This window comes from Schistocerca serialis, chromosome 1 (genome assembly GCF_023864345.2).
Source record: "Schistocerca serialis cubense isolate TAMUIC-IGC-003099 chromosome 1, iqSchSeri2.2, whole genome shotgun sequence".
NCBI lineage: Eukaryota > Metazoa > Arthropoda > Insecta > Orthoptera > Acrididae > Schistocerca > Schistocerca serialis.
The window spans coordinates 829,914,018-829,927,439 of record NC_064638.1 but is presented as its reverse complement, the minus strand read 5'-3'; the positions used below and the strand labels follow the sequence as shown (position 1 = coordinate 829,927,439).

General features: G+C 36.7%; 1 protein-coding gene across 1 annotated transcript in view; it reads right to left on the bottom strand.

Annotated features, from left to right (window-relative positions):
- Positions 1 to 2,204: 2,204 nt before the first annotated feature.
- Positions 2,205 to 13,422, bottom strand: part of LOC126484723 (uncharacterized) — an 83,089-nt gene continuing 71,871 nt past the window's right edge. Inside the window, exon 8 of the mRNA XM_050108321.1 lies at positions 2,205 to 5,048. Within this exon, the coding sequence (XP_049964278.1) occupies positions 4,891 to 5,048 (158 nt within the window). The 3' untranslated portion in view covers positions 2,205 to 4,890. The remainder of the gene's footprint in view (positions 5,049 to 13,422) is intronic.

The window sequence follows — 13,422 nt, the reverse complement described above, 5'->3', positions numbered from 1 at the left end:
CTTATCTGTAAATGCACAGTGCAGTGTGATAGGCAACAAGATGATTAAGCCTCTATGTTACTGCATAAAGGAGGGATAAATTTATTGCTTGGGTTATGAATAGTGCTGCTCCTCAGAAAAGAATGCCAACATGAACTCAGGAATGCTATACAGGGCGTTATCAAGAGAAGTAAGAAGTGCATTAAAGTCAGAGGTGGAGTTTATGTAAATCTACTTTGAATCTAATCATCTGCCTTTGCTTAACACATTCTGTGAGTATTTGTTTGGGTGACACACTTGTATTTCTGCAATCAATAAAAATTGGACACATTATAGGCAATATTTTATTCAAAATAGTCTATACCACCACCTCCTGAAGTATTCAGTATTCCTACTGAAACACACTGCTACAACTCCTAGGTAATCATAATATAAAAGGTTGAAAATAAATTTTGCACACATGTAACAATTTATTTATCATAATATATTGCAATTTACAATTGTGGAAGACTTTAGCTTCACAGAGACAAAATAATCAGACAAACACCAGAAATTATAACATGATGACACCAAATTGAAGATGGCTGTAAAAATTGTTTTTCTCCATAACAAGCTTACAGAAATCTTGTCAAGTGTACTAAAGCATAAACAAATAAGAACTGATCAGCAGTCTTTTCTATAAAAAGCACATGGACAACAAAAGACAGGTTTAGAAATATCTGACTAATGACAGACATTTTTCTTACATCCCATGAGTGTCATATATAACTCAAATGTGAAATTTAGTTGTTTTGTTGCTCCAAATTGTTATACAACATATGCTCTCTCATTGAACTTTTGCTGTTGATATGTTGCATCAGTAGAGAGAAAGCCTCTTTAATTGGTCAGTTACTACCATCATTTACACGAGGCCTCAGTTAGGCTCTCAGTAGTTTGTTTATTTCTTCGATCTAATTGTAAATCTTACATGACAATTAAAACCAATGGTAAATAATCAGAATAACAGTGAATATTTTACAGAGTAATAACAGGAGATAATTATGTACTTTTACAGGTTTTGCATACATAAATAACACACACAGAATTTTTTGTCTGCTTTATGGAGAGTTCTACAGCTCAATGTCTTACTCTTTATTAACAGTAACAACAATTCTATTGACATCACAGGCTCAAGTTAAGAGAAGCATCTGACGATGGCCTACTCACACTGGCAAAAGAATGGAATTCAACTTGTTTTTGTACAATGGAAAGTCCATGTTGGAATATTAACAACATTATGATGAAAAGGATAACTTGTTACTCACCATAAAGATAGGAAGTTGAGCTGCAGACAGGCATGATGAAAAGACTGTTGTGAATAAGCTTTTGGCCAACACCTTCTTCAGAAAAGAAGAATGCACACACATTCATATTTGATTCTGGCTGGAGCAGCTACTATCTCTGGCTGCTCCGGTCAGAATTTGATTCTGGTTGGAGCAGCCAGAGATAAGTGGCCAGTGTGTGCGTGAAGTGTGCTTGCTGGTGTGAATGTGTGTGCATTTTTCTTTTCTGAAGAAGGCTTTGGTCAAAAGATTATTCATAAGAGTGTTTTCATCATGTGTGTCTGCAACTTAATGCAGCATCTTTATGGTGAGCAGCAATCTGTCCTTGTCAACATGTTTTAGTTGATTTCAGAAGGATAATGCTGATTTGCAAGGAGCTCTACTTAAAAATTTTGCAATAAATAATTTCTTAAAATAAATCAGCACAATTTATTTTCATCTGTATATCACTATCATTACTAAATGAAAAGTACTGTGTCAGCCTTCTGTGCACTTTCTTTTTTTTTTTTTTTTTTTTTTTTTTTTTTTTTTTTTTTAGCAACAATGAAATTCATTGATCTCTTTGAATACTATCCTTACATTTTAAATGCCTTGCATATTATTAACAGGGGCAGTAAAGACAGAGAATACTTTTATTTTGAGTTTTGCTTCATTCCAAAGCAGCAGCTTGGAATATGTTACTTTACAATAATTAACGTCAAGCAGTTATTTTACTGGTTGCTTGAAGGCCTTATAGTCAAATTGTGTGACTAATATGAAGTACTCATGGTCACAACACTTTTCTTTTAGTTTCATGCTGTCACTATATCAAGTTTTCTGCATAAACAACAAATTTTGGATCAATTTACTTTACACACAAAAAAAAAAAAAAAAAAAAAAAAAAAAAAAAAAAAAAAAAAAAAAAAAAACAGTTTCATGTTTTTTAATTTCTTAAGATATGGGTTTTGTGTTAAAATTTGAAATAACACACTTGGGAAAATCAAAATAGTTATGCATAGCGAACGTTGTATCCCTTTGTAATGAGCAATATACACGTACTGCACTGATGGATTTCATGACACTCATGTAGGTTTCAGTTACTTTTCTCATTGCTTAATTTTGTTGCCATAAAAGATAACAGAAATTACTTACACCATTCCATTTCTCATTTTTGTCACTAAAAAGTAAGTCATTGAGGTTCAGTTAGGTTATATGGAGGACTCAAAACACAATTAGTCAATTTAGGGTGAATGTGAAGCTTAAATAATGGCAGGACTAATGACTCATTGATTCCATTGATATATTACAACCACTATGGTCTTCTATAACTTCTAATAGATAAAAAAATTTACTTTGTCTCTCTGGCATTATAGTAACAACAATTGAAACTGTAAGTTTAAAGGTAGGTGCATTTCTTGTTGTGGTAGATTATTTGTAGGGTAATAAATGTGTCAAGTAAGAAACTGAAGGTGTTGCCCTTGGAAAATAAAATGAGTATAGGATTAGAAGGAGACAGTTAGTGCAAAATCGTAAGAGGAAATGCTTCCTGTGCTGGATAACAACACACTCCTTTCTTAAGTCATATCGAAGTGGAGAGAGGAGCAGTTTACAATTAGTTTGTAAAAGTAAATAAAAAACCCAAGACTAATAAGTATGTGCAAAAGTTAAAAATAGCAAAGAGAATAAACATTCATGCCAAAATGTGAAGTAGTTTCAAGAAGACAATGTAGTGAAACAATTTCCTTAATTTTCTTCCCACTGCTATGGCTGTTCTTGTTTCAGCCTATAGCTCAGTGCGGATTCACTTTCGTGCTGCTAATACAATTTTTTTCTGTTCTTCATCTACACAAATGCTGCACTCTAATTTGAGATGCACATATACATATGTTGGCATAAAATAGGCACCAAAGAGCCACAGCTTTCAGTAATGTATCATGTCATGCACTCTGTTTATACTAAATCCACAAAAATGCAGAGAGAAATTTTATTGCTATCTATGATCACACATGTAACTACAATATATATTTACTTTAACTCTATATAACTATATAACATACATTAATCATCAAATATCAGGAAACAGTCTCTGTTAACATTTCAGTCGTGTATCTCGTAAATGCCATTTATGTGCAACAAACTCCACATTCTGATTTAGAAAAATCTGCATACTGAATGCATACAAACAAACAAATAAATTCATTCTCTCTCTCTCTCTCTCTCTCTCTCTCTCTCTCTCACACACACACACACACACACACACACACACACACACACACACACATGCAGGTACACACATAAACTGCACACAAGCTCTAAGGGATACTTTTTTTACTGTTACATCAAGCTCCTGTTACATAACATATAATAATATCAAATTACTCATCGATACACTGAGCAGACTCAATTCCTGTGATTGTTTGCAGAGATATCAATATAATTCCACAATTAACAAAAAATGTTTTAAATTGATAAGTAACTCTGTAAACTTTGATTACTGTTGCAGCTTTTCACATCAATGAGCGTGTTATTGGGTACAAGGTGCTTTCAGACTGTGAAGGATACATTCAGTTTTTAAGTTGGAGAATTATTTGAAATGCTTTTTCATCTGTTGGTAGAGAAAGAACTTTCTTAAATGACAAATACAGTGCCTATTGTTGAATGCAAATGAAAAAATTAAGAAGGGCTTGATTTAAATGTGTTTGGGGTTAAATAACTTTAGGTTTTAGATCATCTATTGCTTTTTAACGCACAAGTGTTTCAATGGCTCTGAATTAAAAATGAGAACATGGTGGCTGTACTTATTTTTAGAAGAAACTTGGGAATGATAGTCCATTATAATATGGGACTACTGTCTACATCCTAGAGCTAATATCTATTATACACAAAAATGGTGTTTGTATTTCCTGACAATGTGAGCCAAGAATGTATATCAAATTGCTTAGACTCAGAAATTCCATTACATTACATACAAATCTCTATGGTGAAAAGAATGGCTCACTGTGAAACTATTGATAAATAAAGATCTAAAAAAGTTATCAAAAGTTTTTGTGTTACTACCAATATGAAGAGTCTGGATAGTAAACAATTTTATATTTTTATCATGTCTAAGGTTCCCATTACTGGTTCGGTCTTCTTCTGTTGAGTTTACAGTCAAATAAAGAATTCAAGTTCATTAAATGAATAATTAGTAAGCCACATAATTAATCAAGCAGTGAAAGAGAAGAAGCAATGAAAAGCATCTAAATAAATCTGTGAGTGGCTGACTACTTGCTTGAGCAGACGTGGCTGCAACATGAACTAAGTATTAGGTTAGACTTTTTTTGTTTGTTGTCACCTGTCAGGTTGTATTTATTTTCAAGAGAAATACTGCCTTTTTTGTAAAAGCCTGCCATGTATTGGTGTCTAAAGAGCTGCAGTTGTAACACAAAGCAGTAACACCTTGTACTCCTTAAAGAAAATGTCATTGATAGACATTTTTATCGAAGACTGCAAACAGACATTTCAAAGTAGGAAACAAAACCACCAAAGTTGAAAATAGTCATAAATTTACCATAAACTAAAAGTAATTACAACTTAACAAATGTAGGAATAAATTTTTAACTAAATACATTTACTCCATAGTATCATACTGAACTTTTTTGATTTTAAAATAGCGATAAATACCATATCCAGTTACTGTAAGGAGAACAACAATTGCCAGAGTACTTCCAACAGCAATTGGTGCAGTCTCATCTCGAAACGTTATACCTCCAGGTGAGCATTCATATTCTGTAAAAAGAGTGAAACCAAACATTCATTTGTGACAATTTCTGAACACAGTAGTAATTTATAATCTGCCACTTTCTACATAGTTGCATGTATGTACACTTTTTAAAGTCCATCTTATGGGTGATATATAGCTGATGTGAAAATTTAGTTAGTTTAATTTTGAAATGGTTAAGTCCTATAAAATTTAATTTTGCAGTAGTTAGAGATGTTTGGATGATGCATAATTTTTCAAAATTAAAAAATTATTTGTCCAGTTACAATATCAGGAATATGTTTTAACCATAATTAACATAATGAGGCTAGTCATCCTGTGCATTCATTTAAGATGACAGCATAGCTGTTTCTCTTTCTTTCATTTTTTTCAAGTTCTCAAATAATATTTTGCAGGTCACTTAATTATATTTGAATAAGAAACAACACTGACAAAAGGTTCAGTGCATTTCCCCACCTACCTCCTCCCTTCATCCCACACCTTACGTGAAAGAGCTGTGATGCAGTTATATTGTCATTTCAGGAAGATCACTTGGGCGAGTTAGAACTATGTTTGAAATACTAATATGTGAACTTACAGGGTGACAATTATTGAACTATATGAAATAAAATTGTCAACCACTGATCTGTTTGTGTTAGGACATTCAAACTGTGTTATTGGCTGTGGGGATAATGGGAATTAGTATGGTATGTGTGGTTTAGTTTAGCAATGAAGCCCACTTTCATTTGGATGGGTTTGTCAGTAAGCAAAATTGGCACATTTGGGGACTGAGAATCCACATTTCATGATTGAGAAATCTCTTCACCCTCAGTGAGTGACTGTCTGGTGTGCAGTGTCCAATCACAGAATAATTGATGCAATATTCCTTGATGGCTGACTACTGAACAGTATGTGAACCTTATTTCGACAAGATGTGGTTCATGCAAGACTGAGCTCAACCCCATCGAAGGAGGAGAGTGTTTGACGTACTGGAGGAGCACTTTGGAGACCACATTCTGGCTCTGGAGTACCCAGAAGCCACTGCCATGGACCTTGAATGGCTGCCATGTTCTCTGGATCTGAACACACACAACTCCTTTTTGTTGGGCTATATTAAAGACAAGGTATACAGCAATAACCCTAAAACCATGGCTGAGTGACGATGGCCATCCAGGAGGTCATCAACAGCATTGATGTTCTGACTCTTCAGCGGGCCATGCAAAATTTCACTATTTGCATGCACCACATCATCATCAATTATGGCAGGCATATCAAACATGTCATAACCTAAATCTGAATATCTGTAGTGATGTTTATATGTTGAATAAAGTGTGTGCATGCCATAGTTTGTAAGTAATCTATATTTTTTTCATATAGTTCAATAATTGTCACCCTGTAAGTATTTTTACAACACTTGTTATCAAGAATTTCATTTCCATGTCTTTGTGAAAACGCCTTTGAAATTATGAAAAAGTGATACACAAAATATGGATAATGTACAAATGTATAAATACAGTATCCTGAACAGTTTCTGTATCCTGAGTACAACTGTTTTGTGTGTCTACAATGCAATTTTGTAAAGGTCTCTATAGCAAAGCTTCTTCACAACTCTATAGATGGCTATTATTTTCACCTACAAGCATTTGCACTTCACAGTTGAAAGCTGTCAAAAGTGTAGTCAGGTATCTTAGCACTAAAGAATAAATGTATTAAAACTTCATGTATGATGCGGCCACACATCTCATTGTTTATCATGCCTTGTCTCTTGAATTATGTGTCATACAATAATACGTTTGCACAGATATATTCAGTAGCATATATGGATACTGTCTGCAAAATACGTTGTGAACTGAGTTAGTGGTAAAGAAGGAATAAATTTAAATGTCATGCATGAAGTGGCAGTTTTTCATGCATCTCACTGTTATGATGTCTTACTCCTGGACTGTGTGATGTACCATGATATAATTTTCAAGCTGCGTTTAGCATTGTACATGGATACTCTCTGTGAAATTTATAGTGAATAAAGTTAGTAGCACAGAAGTAATAAATTTAAATGTCATGCGCGATCTGGCAATTTTTCAGATATCTCATTGTTTTTGACATCATATCTCTTGAACTATGATAGGTAAGTGGTTCTTATCTGTACATGTGTACCAAGTGTGGTTGAAATCAGTCTACTGCATTAGGAAGGAATGTGGAACATACGCCCTTTTTATGATATGTGTAGGTACCGACAAAAAAATGTGAACTATACAGAACTGTCCTGAACATATGTAACAAATAGTAGGAGATGAAAATCACATACAGGGGGAAAAAAGTTGTTCTAAAATGCATATGTAGTGAGGTACATAAACTGTACATAATGTGGTCAACACAGAAGTAAAAAAATGTACTGCCAATATAAATTTGCTGTGAATTTGGATGTTATATGAACCACATAAGTCTTGATACATAATACACAGATGATGCATGGGGTTATTCACATTCACTCTGTATTGTGTACAGGAAGAATAACAGTTCTACAGTCAGTGCGTAATGTGTGGTGGAACAACACGATAAGCTGGCCACATGTGGAACACGTTCTGTTATTACCCTGTGAACATGGAAACTTGCAGCTCATGGCCATGGCCATGAAAAGATCAGCAGGTATGAAGTGGAATGGCTGTATCAAAAGTGTCCATACATACAGTGACCCTTGTATATGATATCTACAGCAGCATATCACCGTGTGTGAAACAGGTTTACTCAGTACTGTCTGCCTGTAAGGATGGTGTTGAGTTTTCTTGCACAAATGCTCCCTATGAAACAATGGAAATACGAGATTGGAATATCAAGAATGTATGAACCTGTGTTGCAATATGTGGATAATGATCCAAGTATGAGTACATGAATATGTCTTGTGCTCATACTACCTGCAGAGGACTAAACAAGGCTTCTTTTCCCCAATGGGTAGTTTTATGCCAGTGATTCCATCAGATTGCCTCTACTGCACTGATATTTTTGAATTCTTCAATAGTCCACAGCTCATGGTCTTGCGGTAGCGTTCTTGCTTCTCGCGCACGGGGTCTCGGGTTCGATTCCTGGTGACATTAGAGATTTTCCATCTCTCGAGATGACTGGGTGTTGTTGTATCGTCTTCATCATCATCATTCATCCTTATTACTGTCAGAGGAAGGCAATGGCAAACCACCTCCACCAGGACCTTGCCTAGTACGGCATTGCACGTTTCTCGCATCGTCCCCTACGCTCCTCGGAGTATGGAACATCATCATCATCATCATCATCACGTCTTCAATAGCCATCTCTTAGGGTAAATGTTACTGAAGGAGTGAGTTCTAATATGACTATATGCACAGTTACACCATTTTTGCATTAAATGATGGCAAATTAAACAAAAATCAAAGTATATATGGAGTCGCTCACCAAACATAACAACCATATTAAAATAACTAAACACTGAAAAATCAATAGATACTTCTGCAGATGTGTTATGGAAGCAAAATATCCCAAATGTGCCACATTTCTACCCCATTTCCTTCCTGTCTCTCCCTCCCAGCTGCCAGCTACCACTGCCTTCCATCCCCTCCCTACCACCTTGTTCCTTTTATCCATTCAACCCAACACAATAAATGAAAAAAAATGGTCTGATAACATGATAACATTGAATGCTTCTGGAAATTAGTCATTCAGCTAACTCCTTACTGGAAACATTCAGGTGTAGACTTGTGTATGATAAGACCACTTGTGGCCTGAATCACACCAGAGTGATATTGTCCCATTGTGTTGAGTGACACCTAAAGCTGTGCATTTACATTTTCAACAGAATATGACAATCGAGTCCTGTCATATCACAGTAAGAATGACAAAATCTTGACATTAGTATGAGGAACATGTATCTGATGTCATCTTCAGTTGTGCAGTGTAGGTTCTGGTCCTAAATGGTCACCTTCCCATCCTCCTTTTGCCACAGAAAAAAAATCATTAAATGTTCTTCATTAGCAAGATCTTTTCCCGTAGAGCCTAAATAACATGTGGGATCAATGAATCCTGTGCTTAGCTAAACATATTAGTCATTGGTATTCACTGCCAAGATGCCTTGGGAGTCCTGTACTACTTTGAAAATTTCCCTCTTGGAGCCTCTAATGTCCCTCAGGGTCTACTGAATCCTCTTACTACTTACTATTAGCCTTAATGAGCAGTTTTTCCCCTATTTTGTCAGACTGTTCCTAAATTTCTTGATTCGTCTTCTCATTTTTGTCCATGGTCTCTAGAGCAGTGGAGCTGTTGGAGACACCAGACTTGCAGTATCTCTTAGATGTCATAATGAAAACATGTCTTACAGTATCTCTTAGATGTCATAATGAAAACGTGTGTCTCCAATTTCTAAGGAGATAAATTTTGCCTACCAGGTTCAGTAAAGTGTCTGCTGATAACTTCACCACTGAGTGCCAGCAAGCTTCTTCCAGTAAAGTATTGTGTGGTAGGGTAGTGTAAATAGACACAGTTAATCAATGGAAATGTAAATACTTAAGCCTAATGATCAATAGTCCAAACTTCTTAAAGGCAGTGTAGTTTCAGCCCTCTGAGACTGCAGACATGTGTGCAAGTTTGTGTGTCTACTGCTGACAAAGGCCTTAATGGCCGAAAGCTATAATTGTGTGAATCTTTATGTTGTGCCTATTGTGACTCAGCATCTCCGCTATATGGTGAGTAGCAACTTTCCTTCTCTGGTATTGTTATAGTCCAAACTTCTGATTGATTTATGTCAGAGTTATAAGTACTAACACTTATGAGTACTTATTATTGAAAAACTTTAATTTCTTAGCAGTGTACATTAATCGTTTATTAATATTAAGAATGTGATTTAAAATAAGATTTTATTGAGCTGTAAATAGATTGGATGTCATAAAATGTAATATTTCTTTATGAAGATATATATTAATGTGGATGCCAGGGTTATTATTAAAAAGTATTGCTGTAAGTCAATCAGTAGAGAACCGTAGAGCAGGCATGGACAGCCTTTTGTGATCTCGATGCCTGATTCACATACTCATTTAAGCACATGGGCTCCCTTATCATGATGTGACAGCACCACTCCTAGTGCATAAAGTCAGAACTACTGTGACTGGGTCTTCAATATTTATGAGGCAATGCACTGATATTAGTGGCACCTCTTTCTGGCATGCCAGGCCAACAAAATATGCCTGAAAACACGTGTTTTTCAGAAAATATTCAGTGTATGTGACCCCACAGTTCTTTCATGGGCTGGACTGAAACCACTTGTGGACAGCTAATGCCAAAACCCCCTGCCGGTATAGTATTGTATGTTAACCGGGGACCTAGAAACGATGGAGAGGCTCCGTCCCCACTGCAGCTGCAGCGGTCCACAAACCCATGATGTCTATCACAGTCCACTTCACCCCTCTACCACCTCACACCGAACCCAGGGTTATTGTACAGTTCGGCTCCTGGTGGACCCCCCCCCCCCACCCCCACCCCCTCCCCCCGGGATCGTGTCACACCAGACGAGTGCAACCCCTATGTTTGCGTGGTAAAGTAATGGTGGTGTACGTGTACTTGGAGAACTTGTTTGCGCAGCAATCGTGACATAGTGTAACTGAGGTGGAATAAGGGGAACCAGCTCGCATTCGCCGAGGCAGATGGGAAACCGCCTAAAAACCACCCACAGACTGGCCAGCTCACTGTACCTCAACACAAGTCTGCTGGTCAGATTCATGCTTGGGACCAGGTGCTCCTTACCACTCCAGAAAGCTGTGCGTTAGACCACTTAGCTAACTGGCAGGGCACCCCCACCCTACACCTTGCTGTTGAGGATAGCATATAAAAGCTTTTAATGACTTAGTTGTCTTGTGGAATGAAATGAAAAAAAGTAAAATTAATGAAGACCATGAGATTGTAAATTAACATTATGTGTCCTTTAAAATACTGAAGATATGTATGTAATGGGTATAATCTGCAATTAACCATCTACTTGAGTGAGGCACAAATCACATTCCATTTGTTTGTGTTATGTACACCATCTACCTGAGTGAAGCAGAATCACATACCGTAGGTTTCTGTTATGTAAAAGACTGTTTCCAGTTGTTATACTTCTTTTCACAATGTTTAAAAGCTCACTGTTTTGAAGTGAACTTTATTAATAACATCAAATGTGGGTCAACAATTATCCAGTTCTTATATTTCTTTTCTCAATAACATCAAATGTGGGTCAACAATTATCCAGTTCTTATATTTCTTTTCACAATATTTAAAAGTTCATTGTTTTGAAGTGAACTTTATTAATAACATCAATTGTGGGTTGACAGTTAGCAGTAATGATATTAATTAAAACTATTTATTTGTGAATCTAATTCAAACCAAACCATAAATTTTTGAAATTAATAAAATTACAAACTCTCAAACAGTTGAGCACATAACTAATTTCAAGTTTCTCATGTCAAGGCATGACTGACTATGACATTTTTCTCCTTTTTCCTCTATGATTCATTATCTCTAACAGCTATGAGTATTTAGCAACCTAGTCCTGTGGAGAGTAAGCTGTTGTATCTGCACATGCAGTGAATTATTAGTGTGGTAACTATTGTGTTTGTAACTGATGTTCCAGAACAGAAAGTAACAAAGACCATTAACTGTCATTAGATGGGAAGAACTTCAGTTAACTTGAAGTGAATTCTAGCAGTAAATAATTGCTTTATTTTATTGTCTCATAGTAAAAACATTTTCATGTGCTTCTGCAATGCTTTGCCTTTCTGCGGAGCCAAACATAATTTTGACTTGTGTATCTTCTGTTTTATTGTCAGCTGGAAATGCATGCAAGTGGTAGGCCTATTATTTTATTTTGAGTGTCATAATTAACTTATTTGAGCGAAAACAATGGAAATTGTTTCATAATTTCCCTTTCTGTTTTAGATGAAAGCAATAAGGCATTGCACACAAATCCCACAATTTACAGTAGTGAACAGATCCCTTTTGGCCAACAAAGATATAATTGATTCTGTACATATTAAGAAATGGTGTGCTGTTTCTAGTCACAAGATGGAGAGAATTTATTCTTCCACTCATAGCTACAAGAGTGAGTGCTCTATCATAACCATGGAGTGGTAGATGCAGCTAGTGCTGTGCCACATGCTACCGAATCTTACAACAGACAGACTACTTCAAGGTATTCTACATAAAAAAGTGTACTCAGTCTTCACATTGTTCACCATTTCTGAGTAACACTGTGTCAAGAATCTGCATCTGTAGGAATTTTGGAAATCTGTAAGGAATTTAGTAATTCGGGACTATCTTTTAGCATAACTTTTCATTATTCTTTACTTGTATATGTGTTTACTATCTGCTTTGTGTGTATATTTATGGACGTTGCTTAGGCAAGCTTTACACTTATGGTTTTTTTTTCCCCAATAAAATCAACTCAGTTCATTCAGTTCAGTAGTTTGCAGCAGTTACCACACCTAATTCAGATATTCAGATGTCAAAGAAGTAACATACAAGAGATGTAACAATATTAAGAAAAGTAAAGTTGACACCACATAGTGGAGATGCTGAGTTGCAGATAGGCACAACAGAAAGACTGTCACAAATAAAGCTTTTGGCCATTAAGACCTTCGTCAGCAATAGACGACAGACAGCCACACACACACACACACACACACACACACACACACACACACACACACACACACACACACACACACAAAAGTAACTCTCACACACGACTGCAGTCTCAGGCAGCTGAAACCACACTGCGAGCAGCAGCACCAGTGCATGATGGGAGTGGCGACTCGGTGGGGCTAAGGAGGAGGCTGGGGCAGTGAGGGGAAGGGGTAGCATGGTGGGGGTGGCAGACAGTGAAATGCTGCAGGTTAGATGGTGGGCAGGGGAGAGGTTGGGAGGGGGAGCGGGAGGAGGAGTGGCAGAAAAGGAGAGAAGTAAAAAGACTGAGTGTGATGGTGGAATGATGGCTGTGAAGTGCTGGAATGGGAACAGGGAAGGGGCAAGATAAGAAAGGACAGTGAATAACGAAGGTCGAGGCCAGGAATGTTATGGGAACATAGGATATATTGCAAGGAAAGTTCCTACCTGCATGAAGGATGTCATGTTTGGCAGTACGTTCAGCAACAGGGTGGTCTACTTGTTTCTTGGCTATAGTTTGTCTGTGGCCATTCATTCGAACAGACAGCTTGTTGGTTGTCATGCCCACATAGAATGCACCACAGTGGTTACAGCTTAGCTTGTAGATCACGTGACTGGTTTCACTGGTAGCCCTGCCTTTGATGGGATAGGAGATTTTCATGGTCTATGAGAGCAGAGAGTCTCTCTGTGGGGGCACAGTAACCCACCACAATGGGGTGTCCTAGGTGATGAGATTTATGGACTTTA